Below are 27580 nucleotides of genomic sequence, written 5' to 3'. Positions count from 1 at the left end.
TGGTTAATGATATGGGTTGTATTGCAGAGGCTTAGAGCTTCAAATGGCAGAGAGCTATTGAAGTCAATGCTACAGGTTGGTGACAACAAACAACCATACTTTGATGTTTCTATGTGGCAGAAGCATGTGGATTCCAACATATCTGCTGGTGACATTGTCCTATTACAAAGTATTTTCAGCACTCTATTAATAGTCTAGTAGTATTTGCCATGTACAGCACAGTCACAAAGTCTGTAGAATAATATCTTTCTGGCCTCTTTTTTTGGTTAGATTTAAGATGTCTAAAGGGCAATATGATATCCTGTTGGAAGTTCAAAGCAAGGAGGGTCAATGTTAGATATTATTTTGGCAGACTTTAACTTGACCTCTAAAGGATTGTGAAACCATTTTGTTTTGATAGAAACACTAAAGAATTCTATCATTTCTATTTTTGGTTTTTTTAATTCCAAATGATCTTTCATTTCTTGTCTTTACCTTGAGCAGTCTGTTAGCAATTTAATTCACACCTTTGTGACAAAACGGAACATTTGTGCGGTAAGACCACTCTCTGAATTAGAAGGGCAAGCTCCTTGTAAATTAAAAACTGTCATGCCCCAGTCTAAGATTGTGGCTGTAATAAATATCAGGCCTTAGTATTCTATCAAACACTTGGTGGCAGGAAAAAAGGAAAGCTATTAAATTAAATAAAATATTTTTATTTTGGCTGGCCAACCTCTTTGGAGAGTAGTGCCCAGTCCTGAGCAAGGTTTTGTAAATAATAAAAATATATAATTAACCTTCTTGCTGGCTGACTCATTACTAGCAAAGGTAGTGGTAAAATAAAGATAAGATGAGTTTATGTGGCTAACCCCCTTGGTTTGGGCGCCTATTTTTGGAGACAAAAAATTCAAATTAAATAAAAATATTTTCCCTCCCTTGGCCGACCTCATTGAAGAGGTATAACCGTTGGTAAAAGGGCATATTGAGGTGTATAAATAGGAGGTTGAATGGATCAGTTTATCATCAAATCAAATGGAATATCCCTTCCATTTTTTGAGCAGAATTAAGAAGAGAATCAGATCTGATATTGATAACAGATTCAGGCATACAGCAGTTTGATATTATAATTGTGATTTGGGCAAAAACTAGGGCATTTACAGAAAGGGGACATTACAAAACCAACCTAAATTTGGACAATATGTATTCATAATTTACAAACTTTACAGTGTTTTTAGGGGTGATTTCAGGTTCATGCTGAATTTTAAAGCATGTATTTATAATCTACAAACTTTAGTGTGTTTTTAGGGGTGATTTTAGGTCCATGCTGAATTTTAAAGCATGTCTTTTTAATTTACCCAAGGCAAAAAGAGGAAAAATGATATATAAGAGACACCATACAATGAGAAGGAACCATCATACAGAGAATACATCTTCTATTGTCTGATAATTACTCCTTTGTAGCATGGAAAAACAGCTCATTAACTTGAAGACAAAACTCCTCGTGGCAGAATTGAAGGATGAAAACCCACAATTCCTAAGGGTGATCTCACATGGAATCACCATTGTGCAAATCTGATTTTGAATTAAAAACCTCTATAATCAACAACAGACTGTGACCCTCTAAGGTAAAATATTAGGCAGTCTTAAAGATAGAAAAGGAATTTCATTGAGAAGTAAATCACTGCAGAAGAAGGACCCGGTCACTAGAAATAGATAATTTGATCATTCTAAACCATTTTCTGAGTATTAAATCTAATGATTAGAATTTAATTATTAGCAATGATTTCTGAATCATATGGTTTTCATACTTATTCTAATTGTGTAAACTTCTGTAATTGTGAGTCAGATTTTATTATGTAAAGAAATTAAAGGAAATTTGAAAAAGGGACATTACAATTGGTATCCGAGCAACAATCTTGCCAACCCGTGGGTCTAAATCCAATTTATGTAGTGGAGAGAAAAGACTAGAGGCAACATTACAAGAGGCTAGCAACAAAATTAGAGAAAACAAGATGACCGATCAAGAGGAAGAACAAGAGAATGAGTGAAGGCATACAAAGACATGAACGAATGACACAATTGCTCCTTCAAACGCTTTAGAATATGAATAATACAATCCATTCCCTCAGGCCTGCATGAAATAATGGAGAAGAAGGTAGTAATCCAAATCATTCAAGGTTACGTAACAATAGGACTACACTTGGATTACTGCCCGGAAACACAGCTCACATTCTTACCTAGATTTGAGCCGCCATGGGAAAAAGAAGAGCCAAATATGGCAGAAAATGACTTTATGAGTGCGTAGATGCATACTCAAGACTTGATCTATATATATCAGAAGATAAATTTCATTTATACAATTTCATAATGCAAGATCAAAAAATATTTCAAGAAAAGAACATTCAGAACCAAAACCCCAGGGTCTCATCATTAAGGTTACAAAACTAGAGCAGTCAATGTCTTGAACCTAACTCCATTCTAAGGAATTTCCTCCCAATCAACAAAGAAGATTTATTCTATTGCAAGCAAGATTGAGGACAACCTAAACAAACTTAGAAAAGAGAATTTATGCTTCTTATTGAAGGAATCTTGGGTGCCAAGTCACAAGTGTCGGAGCAAAGAAACAACAAAATTAGAAAAAGAGTTGGGAAAATCTGTTGTAGAATCAGAAAATAAGGTGGAATATGAGGAAGTAAACACATTAAAGCGACAAGCTAAAGAAAATATTTCAATAGTTTTTAAGTATTAACCATTGGTTTTTAGTATATGAGAATTGTTAGATCAACAATTTGGAAATGTTGTCACTAATTGTGTAAAGTGCCCTGCTAAATTTGACTGAATTTTTTCTTATTTTCGAGCCTTGTTTGTTTATCGAATACCTGTCCCTAATGTTACTTTGGTTGATATAATTTTCTGTTCATGTCCTTTCCTTCGAATGGAATGTTCTGGTGTTTCGTTTTTGGTTTGAAGGGATCTCAATTCGTCCCACAGTGGCAAAGCTCTGATATCACTGAGGTAATCCTGACTGATTCTTGACCATTGATTTTATTTGACAAACTCCGTTTGCAATTTAGAGTATGTCAGTGAGTGCAGATTTGACAATGACAGTTTAAAGTTTCAGTGTGCAGTTTACATGCATTCCAGAGCTGTTTCACTTCTCTAAGCAACAACGTATTCACTTCATAAAAGCATCAGATATAACAGAACTTGCAATATTCAGAAATTTCTTAACAGCATAACATAATGCAATCAATGATTCACACTGTAACAGCCTTACAATATTCAATTACTTTATGCAAACTGACCCAGCAACTTGATTTACCCATATGATGGTAACAACAATGAAACTATGTAATTTACTGGGCATATACTGCAGTTTACATTGTTCTTTCTGAATGTTACAGAGGCTAGTGCTTATGAACAGCAACTTATGAGTTCGTTTGGACACAATACCCAATCTTGTAATAGATATTTCTGACCCTTACCCACAGATTTTGCAACGAATAAACACAGAAGGCAGCAACCACTTACAGATTTATCCAGCTAAGGTGAGGGACGTTTTTTGTAAGATTACATTATAAGTCGACCCAGCCTGGAAGTGAAAATGGCATCCACATTAATATCCTCAAGCACACACAGCTGGCAAATACTCGTTGGATATTTGTTTCCCTTTTTGCAAGGCGCGCTCAGCCACACACAGCAATGGCGTCCCTTGTAAACCTTCAGTATGGCAACCACGACTCAGCAGGAGGAGACTCAAAGACATCTATTTACTGAAAATTGCGCCATTCTTTGCATCGTCTAACATTCACCTGAATCCGGCCCAGCTTGTTGCGACTTCATGAGGTAAAGGCGCCTAAGACTTTCCCAAGAGATACACCTGTAGTTCTGAAACTGAAGCTCCAAAATACAATTTCAGCAAGTAGCGAACTCCCAAACCATCAAAACGTGAAATCCCGAATTAGATCATTTTCTCCTCTACAAACCCTTCGAATCTTGCAGCTAGGGGTGATAATTTCACACCCGAAACTGTCATGCAATGGTGTCAAACCCTAGCTGAAAAGCTCGAGCCTTTGTCCCTGATATCATAAGCATAGTTCAAAAAGTGCGTTCAAAAAGAAGGCTCTCTCCATATATTTCCTTCAAGCCCAAAAGTGACGAATTTCACTTTCTTTTTTTTAAAATTCTCTTTCAAAAATATAAAGTGACTTTTGTATAGTCATGAATATATATTTCCATAAGGCCCCTTTTATAAAATCTCATAAAGTCACTTTATCCAAAAACAATTTAATTAATTATTTAACATCACCTTTAGATTTTAGAACTTAGGCAATAATTAAATAATTAAATAAGTGACTCCCTAATTTCATCAATTGCCTTCGGGAGTTAAAAGGCAATGAGGCATTCAGAGTGGCTATGCAAAAGGGGACATTACAGTCCTCCCTTCCCGAAATTGCTTGTCCCCAAGCAATTGCAGACTCGGGTGCTGAAGAATCTGCTCATTCTCCCATGTGGCATCCTCGGCTGGCAAATCTTTCCACCTCACCAAATACTCTTTTACCACGCTGTTCCTCAACCTTCTCTCTCGAGTGTCAACAATCTCCTTAGGGACGAGGACCAAATGTCCCTCCTCATCCAACGGTGGAAGCTCTGAAGAAGAAGTAACCTGCTGTCCTAGTGCCTTTTTAAGGCACGAAACATGGAATACATTATGAATCTTGCTGCTCTCTAGGAGCTCCAGCTCGTATGCTACCTCTCCCACCCTCCTGATAATCCTGTAAGGTCCATAGAATCTGGGCTTGAGCTTCTTGGCTTCGCTCTTCTTGAGAGAAGATTGTCTATAAGGCTGCAAGCGAAGGTATACCAAATCACCCACCTCGAAACTGCGCTCAATCCTGTGTCTATCAGCATATGTCTTTTGCTGATTCTGTGCCACCTGTAGATTATCCTTGAGTGCCCTCAAGATGTCCTGACTCTCCTGGATCCAATCCTTGGCTTTAGGAGCCCTGCTCTCACCAAAAGCCATCTCCATGAATGAAGGTGCATCATAACCGTACAAGGCTCTGAAAGGACTCATTCCAATGGACATATGATAAGTGGTATTATAGCAATACTCCCCCAAGTGCAACCACTTAATCCAGGCCCGCTGCTGCCCTGCAATATAGTTGCGCAAATACCCCTCAATCCATTTGTTCACAATCTCTGTCTGACCATCTGTCTGAGGGTGATAACTCGTGCTCGGAGTCAACTCAGTACCTGCCAACCTAAACAACTCTTGCCAAAATGCACTCATGAATCTACTATCCCTGTCACTGACTATGTTCCGGGGTAGCCCATGCAATCTAAAGATCTCCCTGAAAAATAACTCAGCTACCTGTGGTGCCTTGTACTCAGTCGGAATAGCAAAGAAGTGAGCGTACTTTGTCAACCGATCCACCACCACAAAGATACTATCTCTTCCATGCACCTTAGGTAGACCTGTGATGAAGTCCATAGAAATGCTCTCCCATTTCTGCTCCGGGATAGGCAATGGCTGTAGCAATCCGGCTGGATGCGTGTGCTCTGACTTGTTCTGTTGACAAGTCACACACTCCCTGACGTGTCTCAAGACATCATCCTTGAGGCCCTTCCATGTGAACCTCTCTCTGACCTGTCTGTAAGTTTTGAAATAGCCCTGATGGCCTGCTAAGGGAGTGTCATGAGAAGCCTGCAAAATCTTCTCCTTCAATCTAGACTCTGGCACCAAGTAGATCCTATCCTTGTAGTAGATCACATCATCCACTACTCTGTACCTGTCATCCTGAATCAACCCATCCAACAACTCACAAGCAAACTTATTCTTGGAGTACTCTACCAACAAGAGAGATTTCCAATCTGCGGAAATCTCCAAAAGTGAGCAAGCTGAAGGTCTCCTGGAGAGGGCGTCTGCCACAACATTCTTCTTTCCCTTCACATACTCTATATCAAAATCATAGGCCTGTATCCTGCTAACCCACTTCTGCTGCCTCTCATTCAAATCCTTCTGCTTCAAGAAGTATCTGAGACTGTTATGGTCGGTCCTCACCAAAACTTCCCTCCAACTAAGTACTGTCTGAATTTCGCTAAGGCATGCATAATGGCAAGCATCTCCTTATCATAGATGGAGTATAGTCTCTCTGGTCCCCTCAACTTACGGCTCTCAAAAGCTATGGGGTGTCTGTTTTGCATCAACACTGCTCCTATGCCCTCACCTGAAGCATCACACTCCAAAACAAATGGCTGTGTGAAATCCGGAAGCGCCAATACTGGACAACTACTCATCACCTGCTTGAGCTTATCAAAAGCTCGCTGTGCCTCCTCTGACTAACTAAATGCACCTTTCTTTGTCAAATCTGTCAAGGGTGCTCCCAACTGTGAAAATCCCCTCACAAATCGTCTGTAGTAACTGCACAATCCGAAGAAGCCTCGCAACTCTGTGAGTGTCCTAGGTGGTGGCCAATCAAGTATCGCCTGTATCTTCTCCTGATGGACCTATACCCCCTCTGCACTGATCACATGCCCCAAATATAATATCTCTCTAAGGCCAAATTCGCATTTTGAGGCCTTAGCGTAAAGTGATTGCTCCTCCATGATACCCAATATCTCATCCAGATGTCTCAAGTGCTCCTCCCAAGTCCGACTGTAAATGAGCAAGTCATCAAAGAACACCAATAAGAATTTACGCAACTGCTTATTGAATATATGATTCATGCAGGACTGAAATGTGGCAGGTGCGTTTGTCAAACCAAATGGCATGACCAAGAACTCATGGTGTCCATAATGACAACGAAATGCTGTTTTGTGTATGTCCTGTTCTCTGACCCTTATCTGATGATACCCTGAACGAAGATCAATCTTCGAAAAATACACTGCCCCATGAAGCTCATCCAACAACTCATCTATCCTGGGTATAGGGTACTTGTTCTTGATGGTTTTCTTATTAAGAGCTCGGTAATCAATGCACATCTGCATGGTTCCATCCTTCTTCTTCACCAAGACCACAGAAGAAGCGAATGGACTGGAGCTCGGTCTAATGTGTCCCATCTCAAGCAATTCTTTGATTGCTCTCTCGATCTCATCCTTGAATTTCTTAGGATGACGATAGGGGGTAGTGATCACTGGTTTGGCCCCCTCCTCTAGCTCAATGGTATGCTCAAAACCTCGATCAGGTGGTCTCCCTGGAGGTATCTCTCCAAAAACCCTATCATGTTTGCCCAATAGCTCTTGAATGTCAACATGATATGGCTGCCCTGAATCTGACGTCTCTTTGGTGGTGATCAAACACTCTGCTGCCCAAGCTATGTCATCATGCCGAAAAATGCTCTCCATGCGTCTAGCAGACACAACCTTGGCTGATCCATTAGTCATGCCTCTAAGTACCACACGCTGTCCCTCTGATGTCCTGAACTTGAATTCCATGGTCTGAAAGTTCTGAGAATATTTCCCTAATGAATGTAACCACTGAATCCCAAGTATGGCGTGAGTGTCACCCAAATCCACCACATAGAAGTCATCCGTAGCTGTGTAATTGCCCAAGGAAATAGGCAACTGTGAAATCCTCCGAGTGCATCTCAATTTATAACCATCTGCCACCATCACATTAAATCCTTCAAAGTCCTTAGCGGGTAGCATCTGTTTTTCAACTAGGGCTGCATCAATAAAGTTGTGGGTTGCCCCACTATCAATCAACACATATATGCGATATCCCTGTAAAACTCCTCACTCTGAAAGAGTTGAACCTAGGAGTGCCCGATAAGGTAGCAATGATGCCACTCTTACCCTCTCCCTGAGGCTGCTCCTCATCTGAACTGCTGTCATCACTATCCTGAGTAGGCTCGTCATCACTGTTATCATCCTCCAACACAACCTCAATAAGGTGAGCCTTGCCTTTCCCTAGGCAACCGTGTCCTGGTTCCCAACGTTCCTTGCAATGGTAACAAATTCCCTTAATTCTGCATTCCTTGCGATACTCCTCATCTGGATCACCTTTCTTGTTTCCCTTTTTCTGAAAAGGCTTCTTGCCCTTGTTCTTCTGAGGGACAAAAGGTTTAGAAGAGAGTTTGTTGTCAGTTGTGGAGAACTCCATGTCTCTCGCCCTAGTGATCGCATCCTGTAGTGAATCGGATTTGAAAGCCTTAATCCAACCTCGAAGGGGTTCGGTTAGACCCTCAATAAAGAGCATGACCAACCTCTGCTCTGAAATATCTGTCACCATAACTGCCAATCGCTGAAACTCTGAGATATATGTGTCTATTGATCCGCTCTATTTAAGCTGTGCTAACTCTCGGAAATGAAGCTCTGGATCCCTCTGCTCAAATCTGTCCATAATTTTCTGTGTGAACTCCAAATAGGAGGTGATATTGGCATGCCCTAAAGTGACAAGCCCATGATACCACCACTCGTGTGCCTCACCGTCCAAGTGTAGCGTAGCATACTTAATAGCCTCTGTCTCCAACATGGGGTTTAACTGGAAATAAGTGTCCAACTTTTGTACCCACGCTCTGGCTGTGCATTTACTAGACCCGTCAAAGGAAGGAATTGTGAGTTTTCCAACCTTACGTTGTAGATTCCGATACTTGATGGTGCAAAAATCAGCCAATGACATGGCAGCATGAAATTCATCTCCCAACGATTGATATTCTCTCAAATAATCTGTGAATCCCTCTCCTTGTGCTTGCTGCTCTTGATTTCCAGCAGGCTGTCCCCCCAAGAATTGAGGCATGAGAGGCCTCGGAGTCACCCTACTAGCTGTCCTAGTATGGTTATGTGCTGGTATATTGGTGTTGCTGGCCTCTACATTGTTATCATGACCGTTTGTCCCATTGTTACCAGTATTTCTATCACCCAAGAGCTGGGTTAAGAGTTGAGCTATCTGTTGTTGACCTCTAGCTAGGTCATTAAGGATCTGTTGAGTGCTGCCCTCAGGTATGTCATGCCTATCACCCATGATATCTTCTTCAGATGATGAATCGGTATCAAAAGGACCAACACCTCTTCTCCTTTCTCTTCTGTACGTTATATATTCTCGGTTATCTGGATTCATAACATCCCACTACCACACAGGCAGGCAGGACGCTGGCTCTGATACCACTGTAAAGTGCCCTGCTAAATTTGACTGAATTTTTTCTTATTTTCGAGCCTTGTTTGTTTATCGAATACCTGTCCCTAATGTTACTTTGGTTGATATAATTTTCTGTTCATGTCCTTTCCTTCGAATGGAATGTTCTGGTGTTTCGTTTTTGGTTTGAAGGGAGCTCAATTCGTCCCACAGTGGCAAAGCTCTGATATCACTGAGGTAATCCTGACTGATTCTTGACCATTGATTTTATTTGACAAACTCCGTTTGCAATTTAGAGTATGTCAGTGAGTGCAGATTTGACAATGACAGTTTAAAGTTTCAGTGTGCAGTTTACATGCATTCCAGAGCTGTTTCACTTCTCTAAGCAACAACGTATTCACTTCATAAAAGCATCAGATATAACAGAACTTGCAATATTCAGAAATTTCTTAACAGCATAACATAATGCAATCAATGATTCACACTGTAACAGCCTTACAATATTCAATTACTTTATGCAAACTGACCCAGCAATTTGATTTACCCATATGATGGTAACAACAATGAAACTATGTAATTTACTGGGCATATACTGCAGTTTACATTGTTCTTTCTGAATGTTACAGAGGCTAGTGCTTATGAACAGCAACTTATGAGTTCGTTTGGACACAATACCCAATCTTGTAATAGATATTTCTGACCCTTACCCACAGATTTTGCAACGAATAAACACAGAAGGCAGCAACCACTTACAGATTTATCCAGCTAAGGTGAGGGACGTTTTTGTATGATTACATTATAAGTCGACCCAGCCTGGAAGTGGAAATGGCGTCCACATTAATATCCTCAAGCACACGCAGCTGGCAAATACTCGTTGGATATTTGTTTCCCTTTTTGCAAGGCACGCTCAGCCACACACAGCAATGGCGTCCCTTGTAAACCTTCAGTATGGCAACCACGACTCAGCAGGAGGAGACTCAAAGACGTCTATTTACTGAAAATCGCGCCATTCTTTGCATCGTCTAACATTCACCTGAATCCGGCCCAGCTTGTTGCGACTTCATGAGGTAAAGGCGCCTAAGACTTTCCCAAGAGATACACCTGTAGTTCTGAAACTGAAGCTCCAAAATACAATTTCAGCAAGTAGCGAACTCCCAAACCATCAAAACGTGAAATCCCGAATTAGATCATTTTCTCCTCTACAAACCCTTCGAATCTTGCAGCTAGGGGTGATAATTTCACACCCAAAACTGTCATGCAATGGTGTCAAACCCTAGCTGAAAAGCTCGAGCCTTTGTCCCTGATATCATAAGCATAGTTCAAAAAGTGCGTTAAAAAAGAAGGCTCTCTCCATATATTTCCTTCAAGCCCAAAAGTGACGGATTTCACTTTCTTTTTTTTTAAATTCTCTTTCAAAAATATAAAGTGACTTTTGTATAGTCATGAATAAATATTTCCATAAGGCCCCTTTTATAAAATCTCATAAAGTCACTTTATCCAAAAACAATTTAATTAATTATTTAATATCACCTTTAGATTTTAGAACTTAGGCAATAATTAAATAAGTGACTCCCTAATTTCATCAATTGCCTTCGGGAGTTAAAAGGCAATGAGGCATTCAGAGTGGCTATGTGAAAGGGGACATTACAAATTGGGAATAAAAGGTGAAGCATTCAGAAGACAAGTGTTTAGGATTAGGCCAATTTGAATGGTCTAAACTGGAAACTGATTTCCAATTTGATAATAGGAATTATTTCCAATATCCATTAGGTTGCAGATAATCTACTTTTGAAATGGATGTAGAGAGGTTTGCTTGCCCATTGGGATAACCCCACTTTTTGAAATAAAGGTACAGGAATATCTTAGTTCAAGAATAACAACTTGTGATTATAGAAGAGTAGTGTAGTGGAAGATGAATGGTGGAATCTTTCTTCATAAAGAACAACCCCCAAGAAAGTTAGAAGTTGTAGGGACAGTGCAATTAGTAGTGTTGGGCTTGACTCAGGAAAATTTGCAAGACAATATGAATCATCAAGAAAAAATGTTGGAAGACAAGAAATAATTGAGTTTGTTTAATCAATCCATATCTTGGCACTGTGAGTATCATAAGAACCATAGAGCCCCTTGCACAAATGTTGTGCATGATTTAGTTATTGAAATGCAATGGTTGCATCCGGTTTAAATTTTTTCAAGTGTTCTAAATTTTTTTTGAGCCTCAAACTGGGTCCTGTTGGTGTATGTTTTATCATCTACCAAACACTTAGAATAAAATACCACAAGGATACTCTATCCTCTTCTGAACAAAATGACTACTTGTGCCAATATTGCGAGAATGACTCCACGGCGACTCCAAGGTCTATATGTGCGAATGAGCGAATTTAGTGAAAGAGCTTCTTGGGTAGTGTGTGCTGAAAATCTCAAGGGGGACTTACGTGCGAACTCAAATCATTCACAAGTTGTGCCTAGGCAGATTTAACAATCTATGCTCAATATTTTTAGATTTTCTGGTTTAGGACTAAAAAAATAAAAGGGATGAGGGTTTAGGGATCCTATGCTACTCCTAAGATATTCCTATGAATTCAAGAGACGGTAATGACTTGGTGAAACCAGAGACAACGGTCTGCTTTGCCACACTCAGACAACTACGCAAAGCGGGTGCAATCTTCTAAGGTTATGCTTAAGGTTTTCACACTTAGGAAGGATACCAATGATTGAACAATATCATTTCAAGTAGAAGTTAAACATCCATATTAAAAACAGCTTAGACTAACTTTGCACATTGAAAGGAAATCATCCATCCAACAAAAGTATGAGCAAGATTTCACCAATCAATACTATCAATACTATCATTCATCTAACAACTTGAAAACAAATCTAATCTAATTGTTGAAGGGAGTATGTAACCATGCAACCATTTAGCAATAAAAAGATTTCAAAACATTACTAATAATGAATATTTTATTACTCAAATAGCTCTGTGCAATAATTTCATAAATCTCTCCACAACACAATGAAATGAGAGAATGGGGGTTAATATAGAGTTTTGAAAGAAAAATAAACGGTTGAGATCGATCTAAGATCAACGACTGAGATCTAAACAACCTAACCCTAGATAGAGTTTCCCAAAATAATATCAAAGATCAATTACAAAAGAGACAAGTGGCGCAAGATGCTATTTTTATGATTTTATCCCTTTCTTTTGATATTCATTGAACTTGGACACAATTCGGTCCACTTCCTCCATTGTGACATGTGGCCATAGGTTGACCTTGAATTCCAATCCTTCTAAGTCATCTACACAAAGAGCAAAGGTGAATTCCCAGTCTAGTTGCTGCTTCTGAAAGGCACCTTTAATGGAAAGGAGGTTCGATGCTTTAGCCAGATTGCTCTTCAAGACCAGTCCTATGATGGCAAAGAAGATATCTTGTGTTTTGATCTTAAGATTCTCCAACTGCATATCCCTTTCTCGCATGGTTTCTTTCTCAAGTATTTATGCAACTATAAGGAAAATCTTATCCCGAATGGCCCTTAATCTGCTCCTCTATTTTATCAGCATCAATCTGCACCTTTTCCAAGACCTCATTTCGTGCAACCAATATCCAGAGCCAATTGTGGAAATCATAAGCAACTCCTGCTTCAATTATCTTGTGATTAACCAACTCTTGGGATGAGATTCCTTTGAGTTCTCGAAGGCACGAAATGATTCTTTCCTGGACATCTTGGAAGTCAGCCCACATTTCTGCCATGTTATCAATCCTGGTAAGCAAAGAAGAAGTTTGCTCATATGCTAATGATATTTCTTCCATGAACTTGGCTGCCTCTTCTTTTGTACTTTCCATCCAATCCCTGGTTTCTCTGGCCGTTATTGCATCTTCCTTAGAACTTTTGACTACCTGCTATGAATCCAAAAGTAAGAGAGCTTCTAGATTGGCTTGATCAAGTGGCTTAGTAGTTAACTGCCGAATATACTCTTTTAGTTGCTCTACTTCTCTCTTATGCTCATTCTTCTTTTCTGTTTCCTCATCCAGTTTTGCCTTTATGGAAGCAATTGAATTATCTAAGCCATCTTTTGCTTGGGTCTTTGTGATTGGGCCTAAGTCAAAAGTGGTGATCTCAAACTCATGAGGGGCGATGTCTTCCTTTGCTTTGTTCACCTTAGGCACAACCATTTGCACTGTGCGGTTGCCTGTCTCATCTCTCTGGATAGTAGAATATCTCTTGGCTGGCTTCTTCACAACATTTTGTTCTAACCTGGCCAAGAAGTCTGCCATGTCATCCTCTTCTTGTTCTTCTACTATTGGCGTGTTCATCTTCAATCTTTCTTTCAGCCATTCAGGAACAATGGGAAGCTCAATGCCTTCTACCTCTTGGTCATCCTTTGTTTCTACATCACGTGCAATCCTCTGGAGAGAAGAAATCATTCCTTCTTGGAACTCTTTCTCTTCAGTATCTGTGTCATGCTCTGATTCTAGGATTTCTATGCTAGTAGGTGATGGTGGTTGTTCATCTTCTTGATGGACTAATTCTGAAAGATTTGTCAGAACTCTCCTATCTGGTGCTATGATTTCTCTCAATTGTGCTTTATAGTGCAAAGCACATTTGACTATCAACTCAACACACTCTTTGGCTGGTGGGAATCCAGCTGCCTGGACAATTCCATTGTGCATCATTTTACGGGCAATAAGTGTAGGAATGTTTCCATCACGTCCATACATTCGTTTCCTGAATTCCTCCATATCAACATGTTCGAGATCTGTGTTGGTGAGATTCTTCCACTTGGACTTCAACTGCACTCCCTTGCTGGCAAACTTCATTGTCACCTGTAAAAACACATAAAAACTCCATGTTATTTTCAGATTTTAACTCTGATTTTAAATTCTCTTCTGAAAATTTTACTTTCAGCCTGTTAAAAGGCTAAGTCTTTGAAGGGTTTGGTCAAGAAATTAATGAAAAATAAGACAGAAAGATGAGGAAATTCAGTCAAACTGAGTTTTTGAATCCTCTTTATGACTGAAATTTACATTTGATTCTGAAAATCTGTCTTAAAATCAGAGAAAAGTGCTTAATTTCTAGACCCTTGACACTTAGAAGAATGTTCTTTTGGACAATTCTTTTTCAAAAATCCAAAATTTATGAAATTTGAGAGAAAACTTCTTTTCAATGCTCTCCAAAATTTTCAACTTGAATAATGAATTGTGAAAGTAAATTGGTTGAAAATATATAGAGTTTAGGGTTCTTAAATTTAGAAGTTTTTGATTTGTTTTATTGTTTTTTTTAAAATAATTTTTTATTGTTTTTTTGTTTTAATCTTTCCAAAATGGAAAGTTCTATTTCTTCTCTCAAAAATTCGATTTTATCCAGGAATCTTCTAGAACTTTCTAGAAATTTTGAATTTTTTGACAAAATTTTCTGTGTTGAGAATTTTTTTTTATGTGACAGATTTATTTCTCATCATGCTGGCCTGATTTTATGTGAATAAAGATCAAAATTTCATCTTTCTGGAATGGCAAATTTTGTTCTCAATTTCAAGTCCTTGATTAGGCATCTTCACATATTCCATTTATGCCTGGATAAATCAATGTGTCAATGTATGGTCTTCACATATTCCATTTATGCTTGGATAAATCAATGTATCAATGTATGATTGACTTGCAAGGATTTGGATAATTTCTTCATACCTTAGGGTTTGTGATCTTGGGAGGCTTTATGTCAATTGGACAATCATCTTTCCCTAACTTTCTTGATTTTGAATCTTGTTTGTCTTAACAAATCATGTCTTGGATTGTCTTAGATTGATTTTTGGAAGATCTTTTAGACAGTTATCTTTAGGTGAATCTTCATTCATCGTGTCTTGGTGAGCTTTGACAATCATTTTTCCCTTTGTCATGAACCAACCTTCTTGTACTTAGTGAATTTTGGGAGTTATTCTTGATATTGTGCTTGCTGTCCATGGTGAATTTCAAGATGGATCAAACAGTTTGTCTTTCTCTCATATCTTTTTGACAAAGTTTACTTTGTCTTCATGTGATGCTCTATTTGTCCAACCCTAGGTGGACTTGGATGAGAATATGTTAAACCATGTTTTGTGAGACAAACTTCCAACTTGAATGCTTCCTTTCTTGGCAGAATTTACATGCTATGTACAGGTTCGTGTTATGATTGGAAGGTCATGTGCATCAAACTTGAGTAATCTTTCCGTTTCAAGGCGGATTTGGATGTCTTTTAGAGCTTCAAACCCTTGAATATGTGAATTCAGATTTCTGTCTTCTTGACAGGGCAGAGTTTATTCTTCCTTAGGCAAGTTTGTTTTATATTGGAAGATCATCAAGGAATCTGTCAAAGAATTTTATCTTCAGCAAACCTTCAATTTGCTGTCTAGGATGATCTTGGATGAGTTTTAGATATGTATCTTCCTCCAATTTGTCTTGTTTTCTCATCAAAGGCAGATTTGATAGTCTTTTGGACAAGGTGAAGTGCAGATTTGGAATTGTTTTAAGAAGACTATATGCAGATTTGATTGATCTTTCTCTCCTTCTGCAGATTCAAGGATGAACAATGGTGAATCTTTCTGAATATGATAAGATATGAAGAGCTTTATTGTCTTATCATCAAACCTTCAATTTGCTGTTAATGGTGAATTCAAAGGATATGTTGCACTTCTTGAATGCCTCTTTCAAACCCTTGGTCTTTCTTTTATCCCTTAAGGCGAATTTTGCTAACTCTGCTGCAAATTTGATAACCCGATCAAACTTTGGAGCTGCTTCCTTTGGCGAATTTTAGGAAGGATTTGATCTTGCTTTGAAGAAAGAAGTGTTAATGGGATGAAACCTTCTTTTATAGCTTCTTTGATGGCTTCTAGAAGCTTTATCCACTCTTCCAGAATTTCAAACTTTCTTTGTTAGGCAAATAATGAAGTCTTTAATGAAATAAAACCTTGTCTTATAGTTTTCTTGGAGACTTCTAGAAGCTTTATCTTAACCTGTTGCTTGGCACACAAGGAAGTAATTTTAAGAAAGTTTTATTGCTTGAAGTATTCCTTTAGGAAGTTCGAACACTTCATTGCTTTCTTCTAGAAGGGAGTTTGCAAATTTAGAAAGTTTTAATGCTTTATTCTTCTTCTAAGAAGTTCGAACTTGACATGGAGGCTTCTATCATATTTTAGAAAGTTTTATTTACTTTATTATCCTTCGAGAAGTTCGAACTTGACATGTCATATATTTTATTGACTTTGATTGTTTTAAATGCCAAGTCGTCTTTCTTTGCCATGTCATCTTTCATTGCCAATTAGGAAGGTCTTCTTGTCTAGGCGAACTTGGAAAGAATTTGGACATATTTTATTATTTGCTTGTGCCACACACTTTACACTCTCTTCTCCCTAAGCGGACTTTGTCAATCCTTCGACAAGGCGGACTTTGGAGAGTGTTAGACATGTCTTCTTGAACAAACTTTATATTCCTCGTGCCATCCTTCATCAAGGCAGACTTTGTCAATCCTAGGACAAGGCGGACTTTGGAGGGTGTTGGACATGGTGAAAGTTGCATACACTTAGCCATTTCTTCTTTGATCCAAGCTTGACCATACATAAGAGTTTGTTAACTTTCGCCATGAGTTAGTTGACCTCCGGTAGGAGTTTACCATCTGTCAGACAATTTTTCTTGGCCATGAAGTACACCTGGAAGATTTGTCAGACATTTTTGTGTATGAATAAGCTCAACCCAGGCAGGAGTTTGAGTAACTCTTGCCATGGATTAGTTAACCCTCTGTAGGAGTTTAACATTTGTCGGACAATTTTACTTGGACAATTCTCCTATGCCTTGGCAGACATTGATTTTGCTAAAACATCTTCCACGCTTGACATCCTTGGACGATTTTGATTGATTATCTGCCATTCCTCTTGCTTAACCTTGATTTGTTGAATTTGTTTGCCATTTTTACTTCTTCAACTTAGTCCAAATTTTCAATATGCCATTTCACTTGCCTTCCTTTTGACTTGGTCAACAGTGTTCATGCCATGTCCATATCTTGCTGGTTCATTCGAACAAAAACCCTAATCTGGATTTCCATTTTTGCTTTTTGCCCTTGGAGACCTTATTTTTGAAACTGAGAACATGGGTACTGATAAAATGGCCGATCTTCTGGAACAAAACCCTAATTAGGGTTTGCATTATGCTTTTTACCCTTAAAGACATAATTTTCAAAATCTGAGAACATGGGTAGGAATAATTTGGTATGAGGATTGAAACCCTAATCTTAGAAAAAGCAAAAATTTTCAAACCCTTGCTTTTTACACTTAGAAGCAAAAAATTTTGAATCTGAAGACGGGCAGGATCAAAACGACCAAAACAACAAAACCCTAATCTTAGAAAAAAGCAAAGTTTTTGAAGCCCTTCTTTTTATAGCTAGAGGCGAGATTTTTAAATTCCAACAAAATGGTTAGTAATAAAATAGCTCAAAGAACAAAACCTAGATGTCATTTCAAAAAAGCAGAAAAAGCAGAAAATTTCTAAAAATAGCAGGTTGTCAGAAATGACCCAAAGCAATTGCGATCTTCGTCCTTCAGACCTTCTGAACACTTTGACAACACTTAAATTCAATTTTGAGCATAAATTCTCAATCTGGCCCGAAATGACCTCAAAACTCTAACTCTTAACTCTCTTAAAATGAAGATTTATGAAAATATAGAGCTAGGACAAAACCTAAAAAAAACGAAAACAAGGGGTCCCCATCTGCAATGGGGCGATGTGTGAATTAGTTCACAACAGGTCCCCCCTAATATCCCCTGGGGAATGCATGGGCATCCTTGATGTGTCTGCACTAGGATGAGGGAAGAGGCAACATGGTGGGGATGTGCGCAAGACATTCCTTATCAAAGTGAAAGACTTAAGAACATCATTGCTACACACATTGCCCCCTCTCACCCATCTACCTCTTTGTTGCATGCTCTTCCTGTCTAATAGTGTACAAAGAGCTAGCAATGCATCCTTGTTGAGCACATCCTATGCACTTGAATTTGGAATCTTGCGTGCATATGAATCTCAAAATTGCTTTGCTTGATTAGCAAACTTATTGTAAATTTCTGCTTGCTTTGTGGTTTTTGGATCAGCAATGAGAATATCTTGATCCACATTGACATGTGCTCTTCTTATAGCATTGCTAAGAGATCTTCCCCACCCTAGACATTGTCTTCTCTTTGCCATTTTCCATATCTAAACCTGGCGTTTAATTAATCAATAACTGTATTGTGGTAGACAATTTAATAATTTATAATTAAATTATATAATTTGATGCTTTTGCATGCATTAAAAACCGTATACTACAGGAATACTGTGAATGCTGCTGCTGTTGATACTAGATTCCAGTAACTCCAATATTTACTTTCATGGTTGTTGGCATTGTATATTCAATTACAGCCACAATTGTGTCCGCAAATTGTTGGTCATTGGACCTCCAAGGTCAAATTTGTTAAAACAATCACCATAATTACTTGTGTCGGAGATGGCTTAGTTTTCTTGTAGTTTGGCTTATGCTTTGACATGCTTCTGAATAAGCTCGTATATCTCCTCTAGAAAGGACTTTTGGGTTGACAGTTAATTTTCTTCCTCATCTTGCATGTTTGACTCACTGTCTCTAACAAGAATAACCTGATTTTGGTTTGGCAATCTGTGCCAAATGTATCACTTTTTGGCATTTCTTGATTAGTACAAGGGATGGAGTCAGAACTATTTCCACTTGAGGGAAATGTCCTTTTGAACTTCTCTTGCTATTTAATCTACCTGCTTTTTTATATATTGCTCCCACGCTACTTCCACTCTCTCTTATGCATGATAAAGCACTAATCTTTTTGAACTATAAATTTCTGCAGCTTATTTTTGTTTAGGTGTAACAGTGTTTTATTTGTTTGTCTGCTACCTATGTTTTCTTTCCCAGTAGAATTGTATGGCACATTCACCTGTTGGAATGCTCCCATGAGAAACTGCAACATTTTCATTTCTAAGTCCTCTTGTCAGAGCAGCCTCTTACTTGCAGTCTTGAATCACTTAAAAATCTTCTTCCCTTCTTCCCATTCTTGTTCCTTTTCCAAAATTTCTTCTGTTTATAAATTGTATATAAAGAAACGGGGATTTTGTTACATTTCTATGATGTCATGTCCCCATCTTTTTGATGCAATTCCCACATTGCATTTGTTGAATAAAGACACTTAAAAATTTCTAAGTGTCAAAAGTTAATAAGGGAAAAAGTAACTTTTATAAAGTTACTTTATAAGCCTAAGTTTCTTTTTTATTAAAGGCTTATGTTTTAATAAAGTGGCCCCTTTAATGTCAATGCCACCCCTTTGCTCAAATCACTTAAATGACATGGCATGGTGGGACCCTTGTCTTACTTTAAAAGCCTTTTAAGCCTTTCAGCTACGTAGACCCAAAAGATGCCAAGGAAGATGCTTTCTTAGTTGGATTTTCCATTTAGGGTTACACCACTCCTTGGAAAAGGTTATTAGACTTTTTGAAGGAGGGAATTGGCATTGTGTTATTATTTTATTTTCTGATTTTCTCAGCTCTGCATTAGCAGCAAAAATTGCAGGTGTTTGGAGGACGTAAACCCTCAGATCTGCATTGGTAGTGGAGGTGTACCCACTAATTTGCCCACGTGGGACAAGGATGTGCCTTGTCTAGACCCAATGGGGGTCAATTTAGCAACAAAACCAGCCCAGCAATCACCATTAGGTATGATATATCAGTTCTGAGCAGTTTGTCTTGAAATTGCAGCAAGTGTGGGTTTCATAATTGCAGCCGTACCATTCCAGGCAGTGTCGTACCATTCTAGAAGGCTGTGCATCAATTTAAAATTAAATGGAGGGTTCTAACTCCATTTCTTGTGCTTGATCTCATTGTTGGAATTAGAAAGGGTAGTGTGGAAGAAATCACAGTCAACTGACTAGATTTGTGATCAAGGTGAGCAAAACAGTGGGAAAAGAAGGTCAAAATTGTATAATTGAGCCTGGCAAAGGTTGGATTTCCAACTGGTAATTGGGTTCTTGCCCAATTTGTTATTGGTAATTCGTCTTATGGCAAAATAAGTAGATTGGATCCACTGATCTGCTCCTACACCATCCTTCTCAGCTTGTATCCATTTTCTGGATAGCAAACCGGCCTCAAACCCTAGCACTGGATCCTTGGTATGTTTTCTGCTTGTACATGTGAGTGTTATTTCACTTCTAGATGATTGTAATCTGCTGTCATATAAAAAATCAGAAGCTGATCTCTTGATCACATTTCATTTTTATGTTGTTTCTTGTCATATGTTGCAAACCCCATCACCAAAAAACAACACAAAAGAAACAAACTCTTCTGCATCTTCTGTCTAGTCTCTAAGAACACCAAAAAGGCTCCAAAATATAGTTTATTAAATTAAAATTTAAACAGGGCAGCAAAAGACCTATTTAAGGATCTTTCATATGATGATGCTTGGAAGAAATTGGACAAGAAGGCACAAGGAACCTTTCATGAGAGAATAGAATTTTTTACATTTCTATACTGCTAGCCACACAAACTCTGTACTTTTGAGTGAGAGGTTGAGATAGGCTTAGGTGCCTATCTTGAATTCTGTTTATTATTCTACTGAGGCTTGTCTGTCTTTATACACTATTTATGATCTTTGTACAATTTCAACACCTTTTATTTGGAGTCTAGTCTTTATCTTTTTTGGTTGACTATAGCATTTTTCTCTTGTATGTCAACACAAGCCTTCCAAATGCTTGCAATATGTTATCTAAGATTAATCTCTTGGATTTTTTAATGATTCTATTGATATTTGGCTATGGTCTTCTAATAAATATTTAGTTGTAAGTTATAATATGAGTTATGAATCGAGAAAAAAGATTACATTATTAAATTATATTCACGTTTTTGCCCCTTTTTTCAGTTTCTCATGATGCTACATAATGTAGTGTTTATTAGGTTGCATGCCTGATAAATTACCAGGAACTGATTGTGTATATTGATGTTGCAGATGTGAAGGTAACAAAATTTCGAGATGTGACGATGGCAACAACTATTCAACACTCATCTCTCAAAGTACTATTTCAAGCACACGAACTTCTTTCTAGCCTTGGTGATCTTCTTTCACCCTCTCTAATGAACATGCATATATTAAATCCATCTTTCAAGTTTTCCTTTTTAACGTCAACAAGGCCTCTTAGAATAGAATACTTAACCGAACAAACAATTATGAAAAACTATCATGTGAAATTGTTTATATATGTAGTCTTCCTTGTGAGATATAGATTCAGGCTCACTTTGAATGAGCCCATTTTAGAAATAGAATATTATTGTATTTTAAGTTTAAATATAATTTACACAGTCCTAATTATTATGTCTAATAACATAAATTATAATTAAATAACTTACACAAATGTTAGTAATAACTGATGTCCTAGTAGCATTACACTCCAAAAAATCATGATTAACCCCGAGTTATCACAACCCACCTCATTTGCTATGCTGTTTTTGGAGTATTTTCACGAGTTCTTCAAAACATGGTTCCGAATTTTTTATGTATACCTTTCTATTTTGGCTCATTATTACACTTAGGAGAAGAAAAATAAAAGAACAGGAACATTGGAAATTTTCAGTTTAGGGTCAAGGCCAGGGAATTCTAACCGTTCAAGTGTAATATTGAATAGATTTTTTTTTTGAGTCAAAATTTTAAATAAAAATGAGGGTTTTTGTTTTAAGTATATCCTAATGAGGCTACATAAATAGTAGACTGTGTTTGATGATTATAGCATTTGCCTACTATTTTAGGACCAACTTTATATTTTTTAATATATACCCTCTTATTCTGAAGTAAAATAATTGTTTTTAAAAATCCTAGTTGTTTTTTGAATAGTTGTAATATTTTTGATGTTTATGTTTGTCTCGAATCTCTATGCACTATATCTGACATGAAATAACCAAATCAAAATTATCTCTATTATTATGAATATAAGATTCATTTTATAGTTACCTCAGTCTTTCCTGTTTTAAATTTTCAGGTAATCGTTTTCCATTTACACTTCTGGTGTGCCATGAAAATGGAATGCTACCATGACTGATGGAATTTCCTCCTCCATAAGCAAATAAGTATTCACACACATTCCAACGCATGCCAGTTCCCCTATTTGCCTCTTCTTATAACACTTGGTATCAGAGCCAATCACATGGGTGGTTCGTGAGAAGATGAAGTATTCATAGACTGTCTGATTATACAACAGAATTCTGAATGAAATCTGATTACCCTCTGTGACATGATAGTGATTGTAAAACTTCACAAGGAAAAGCAGGAAACATGTGTAGACAGAAACACCATTGAAGGGAAGCAGGGTTAGCCATGGGAATAAGATTAGAGGTTTAGATATCACTGTAGGGTTGGCTGTTTGGAATCAGTTTGCAGGTGCAGACATCTTGGCAGGGTTGGCCATGGAACCAGATATGATGGCAGTTGTAGACATTGATGAAACCATTTCAGGAGACACCATTATGAGCAGACAGAGATGCCATTTTGCAGGATACAATGCAATGTTTAGGGGCAAAATCTTCCTTGCAGGGCACATTCTGGCCCTGCCTCTATAGCTGTTTGGGTACAGTTCTGAAATTTTAATGATTTCAATGGATGTGTGAAAACTGTATGTGGAGTCCTGTACTATATGATGCTGGAAACCCCAACGAAAAGTTCTGTAATTAAACTAGCCCATTTAAAACCTTGATAACAATATACATTTGTTGTTGGTGGTCTGCTAGAGACTTCTGCCTATCCTTTGAGAGTTTGAGGTGTCTCCATCTACTGTTATATGTGGCTAATATTCAAAATTTAGTGTTTCTTGACACTTAGAAACTCACTGGGCAAAATTATAACATCTGAAGTCACAAGACCCACACACTCTTTGAGGATCAGGACTTTGATCAGATTGTTTTTGGGAAGGAATTTAGGCCCTTAGCAAGTCTGAAATGTCATTTTTCTTGATCATGGAGTCAGATTGGTATTTGGTAATAGCCAGATTGGATGTTGATCTTCAAGAAATGTTGGGCTTCATTCAACTCAACTTTTGGATCATTGATCTCGGGCACTGAAAATTTGTTCTTCATGTTGATTCCAATGAGTTCGCTGTAATAAATGCGTGGGTGATAGAACTCATCTTCTTTCCTGGCTAATATCAATGGTACATCATGTGTATTTTTGCTAGGAACAATGATTCTAGTATCTACACAAGCCTTTCAATCTCAGATTTTTGAAAATGACCATAAATATACTCTATAAGGGGGAACAACTCTAGGCCCTTTTGTAGGGTCATTTAAAATTTTCTGCTTGAGTTCTCTATCGAGGAAATCTCCCTTGGAAGGTCTTGAAAAACCACTTGATATTTATGAAGCAACTCAGGAATTTATGCTTGATGATTAGAAGGATCAACATCTATGCAATATATGTGGGCCGTGAAGCCAAAAAGCCCCTTCAAAATCTTCTTCGTATTCTAGACTCAATTAGCTTGATCTTCATAGGAGGTAAGAACTTCAAAGTGCTCTCATGGTCTCTTTACTTGAATGTAAGGAACCTCTCTTGATGATTCATGGAGTATGCTCAAAGTGAGTACACCATTTGGACACCTAAAAGTTTAAAACAACATCTACATCACCAACATGTACACCATAAAATTTGTTTTTCAAATTATAGTCACGAATTGCTAGCTCTAGGTTATCCCCTATACCTAAGAATTGAATAATTGGGTGAGTTGGGACTCTAAGGGGAAAGTTCTTGGGACTCTAAGGGGTGAATTGGGTGATTTGTTTATTCTCTATAATTGTGAGAAATTGGAAAATTTTGTGTCTACTCTTCAATTAGATAAAAATAGCACTTGAAATAATGAACATAAACATACAAGATAGAGCAAAAGAAATATATTTTTATTAACAGTAAGTTCTTTTAAGATTAGACCAGAGATCATCAACAAAGGATTTGATTGCTTTCCTTGACTACACAAATTTATTTAAAGCACCTGATGGTTACCAAAGAAACCACAATTATTGACAACTAACAACTAGCTACCCAAAGTTGACAAGTAAATAATACATACTTAGGCACAAACTAACCATAGGTTGCATATCGTACTTATTTTTGATTCAGCAAAATTAAACAACTAAAAAAATACTTGAATTTCTTAAAAAATAAAATTCTATGTAGAAGACAATAACAAAATGTATCTAACGAGTCTAGGTTTTGAGTGTATTGTTCCTACTAGGGTAGAGGGGTAGTGCCCTTTATAGGGATTTGGGGATAGCATCCCTAGTGGGGTCAAGGGGTAGCGCTGATCTTCATATTTGGGGCAAGGCCTTGGTGTGTTCCTTCTTGTGTTGTAGGACAAGGTCAAGAGGCAAACTCCTAGCCACCAAAGTGAAGTGAAGGCTTCTAAGATCGCATAGACATTAAAATCTAGTATAAAATCCTTCCAATTTTCTCAACAATGTTGAAATTTTAGTGAGCTTCTTTACCCTAGGTGGAGGGCTTCCAAAGCCAAAAAATCATATTTAGTGTCTATTCCATGTTTCTCTTGCATATGCTGGAAATCCCTATATCTTGTGAGTTTTTTGCATGGACTCATCAAGTACTTGGTTGACACTCATTTACTTGTTTGCCTAAAACTTGCTGTAGAAACTCAATGAGTTTTTCTTGCAATAACTTGAGCCGAAAAAACTTATGAGTTCTCGATGACTTGTTTAGTAAAATTATGATGCTAACAAGCTCATCCCCCCTGAAAGAAAAATTGGCTTCTAGATGACAAAAACAAGCAATCAAGTAATATGAGGAAAAGTTTGCCGAATTTAGAATGGCATTGGAGAACCTTCAAACTGATGTTTACCTTGGGAAGCCAGAATAGCTTGATCATATCTGAATTCTGAAATGATCCACAACTAGTGAACATGTCATGATGAAATGGGATGAAGATCTGTAATGATTGTTTTAGTTGGAAGTAGAAAAGAAAACTGGCTAGAGAAACTATTATAATCAGTAGTAGACACATGGAGCATCAATAGAGATAGCATATCTAGAACATAGGCCATTGTGTGGAGAATGCACTCATCATGGCCATACAAATTAATGAGCTGTTGATGAGGACCAAGCAAACAAGGAACTGTATTTTAATGTGCTCAAGACTTTGAAAATGCTTTAGCAAGTTGATCATTACACCTAGATGGTACTCTATGCATTGCAAATATATCTTCATTAGGAGAAATTTGTTTAGCTTTGTAGTTTTTTTGTTTTGTTTTGTCTTCTTCTATTAACAACTCTTTGATGCCTCGAAGTTTGCTCTCATATGTTTCCCTCTCTCTATCTATGGAATCTTTGAACTTCATCTCTTGGTGAACTCTTTAATCTTTTAGAGGAGTTTGTATTGATTCTTTGTACTAAACTTGGTTTGCAAGGTTAATGCACTCTCGAGCATATGTGAATTCTCCACTCTTCTTACAATTTCAACATTTTGCAAACTTGTTTTGCAATCCGATTCTTTTTTGTATGCTTCAACCCTTAGCCTTGGAGTTTTTGGTTTAATTTTTTCTTCTATTAGCAATTCTTCGGTGCCTCAAGGTTCGCTCTTATATGCTTCCCTCTCTCTGCCTATGAAGGAGTCTTTGAGTTTTGTCTTCTAACCAAGACTTTTCTCGTTTAGAGGATGTTGCATTGATTCTTTGTATTATACTTGGTTTGCAAGGTTGATTCATTTTTTGCTTGAAAGTGGAAGATGTCTAGCTATTTCCACCCACTTTTTCTTCAGATGGTTATTCGGATAGACAAACTCTTTCATATCAAATCTTGCTTCACCATGATAACAACTACACAAGATTGATGCGATCTTCTAAGGATGAGAAAGGTTTTCATATCATGAATACTCGTGCAAATACCCATACATGATGCAACTTGCATAAGCATCCACAATTGAACTAAATACAAGTGTAAGGTTCAGGCTAACTTTGCACTATAGCACACAATCAGCAAGCTACAAAAAGTATGAACCAAGGAGTTCATCGAAATATCTTCATAAGCATACATTATAATCAATGAGCTTCAATTAAACTTGGACAAGAAACCATGCCACAAGTGGAAATAACAGCAAATTCACCATAACTTCAATGAAATTAAATATTACTCCAACAAGCCTTTGCAACGACTTCAAGTTTTCCTCCTCCTACTCTACTCTAACTATCGGCTAATTTCTATCTAACTACTGCTTTTCTCCTACTGTCTTCTTGTCTTATTCTACTACTCCTTTGTTAACCTTTACAAATGAGAAAATTGAGCCTTATGTAGAGGTCTGATTACAATGAATGGCTCAAGTTGATTCACAATCAATGGCCGAGATTACAAGATGAAAACCCTAATTAGGGTTTGTTACAACTACTCCCTTTGGCTAATGAGAAAATTACATTTAATTCAACACATGTCACATATTGAGTGTGAACCAATAGAGAATGAGGTTAGGTATCTTGAGTTTTGTGTCTCCATAAGATGAGTCAGGTGCATTGTATTTGGACATCTTGATCTGGAACCCTTTGATTGGATGAATGATGACAAAGATGCCACTTCAACTTGCATTGTAGACATGATACCTCATCACAAGCAAGTGTTGATGCCTCGAGAAATATCACTTGATATTTGGACATCTTGATCTGGAACCCTTTGATTGGTTGAATCATGACAAAGATGCCACTTCAACTTGCATCGTAGACATGATACCTCATCACAAGCAAGTGTTGATGCCTCGAGCAATATCACTTGATATTCAACATCCCTAAGCTTGGTGTGATGGTGATGAAGGCATCACCTTGGTCAAGTCGAATCTTTATCCTTTCTTGCTTATCTTGCCTTGATATGATTGTGTGATCTCTCCTTTACACTTTGGGGTCTTGACCTCTCCATGTCGTCATGATGCAATGAGAGCCTTGTATAGATCCTCTCAAGTTGAAATGCTAGCCTTGGATATCCTTTGTTAATAGCTGATGAAGTTTTTCTCTTTTGAATTTGCAATCATGTTGATATGCTTTAGGGTGTAGAATTCTAATCTTTCTTGGATCTTGGGCCTTGACTTTGATCTTCACTTTGCATGACTCGAACTTGACCTTGATGTTGAAGTAACCCCCTTGGAGCGCTGTTCTGATCCTCCTACAATCAGACTTGCTCCTGATTTCTTCCTTATTCAGCTGCAAAGAAAATGAAAGGGTGTCAAATACATAAAATACATACTAATTTCATCCATCTTTCATCTCTTATGTGCTCTGAATTTGCTTCTTTTAATCTAATTTCCATCAGTTTGAGTCTGATTTTGATGCTTGAAGGTCAAATTTTATTGATTAAAGTCTGACTTTCAAGTTTGATTTGACTGATTTTATCAATCCTTTGGGTCTGATTATTGTATCTTAGGTCTGAGTTTAACTTCTAGATCTGACTCAGGGTCTCCTCAAGGTCTGATCGCTATGCTAACCTCTGATTCTGATCCTTAAT

The 27580-nt window shown here is 37.7% G+C and overlaps 1 protein-coding gene across 2 annotated transcripts in view; it reads left to right on the top strand.

Annotated features, from left to right (window-relative positions):
- LOC131078675 (uncharacterized) overlaps positions 1-27580 on the top strand; it is a 50325-nt gene that overhangs the window by 12457 nt on the left and 10288 nt on the right. For both annotated transcript variants that reach the window (XM_059216786.1, XM_058016426.2), the window contains exons 2-3: positions 28-169; positions 21062-21163. In XM_059216786.1, the coding sequence (XP_059072769.1) occupies positions 28-169; positions 21062-21163 (244 nt within the window). The remainder of the gene's footprint in view (positions 1-27; positions 170-21061; positions 21164-27580) is intronic.

The sequence above is a fragment of the Cryptomeria japonica genome, chromosome 2, assembly GCF_030272615.1.
Source record: "Cryptomeria japonica chromosome 2, Sugi_1.0, whole genome shotgun sequence".
Lineage (NCBI taxonomy): Eukaryota > Viridiplantae > Streptophyta > Pinopsida > Cupressales > Cupressaceae > Cryptomeria > Cryptomeria japonica.
Note: the sequence above shows the minus strand (reverse complement) of the source record. Positions and strands in the feature narration are given on the sequence as shown.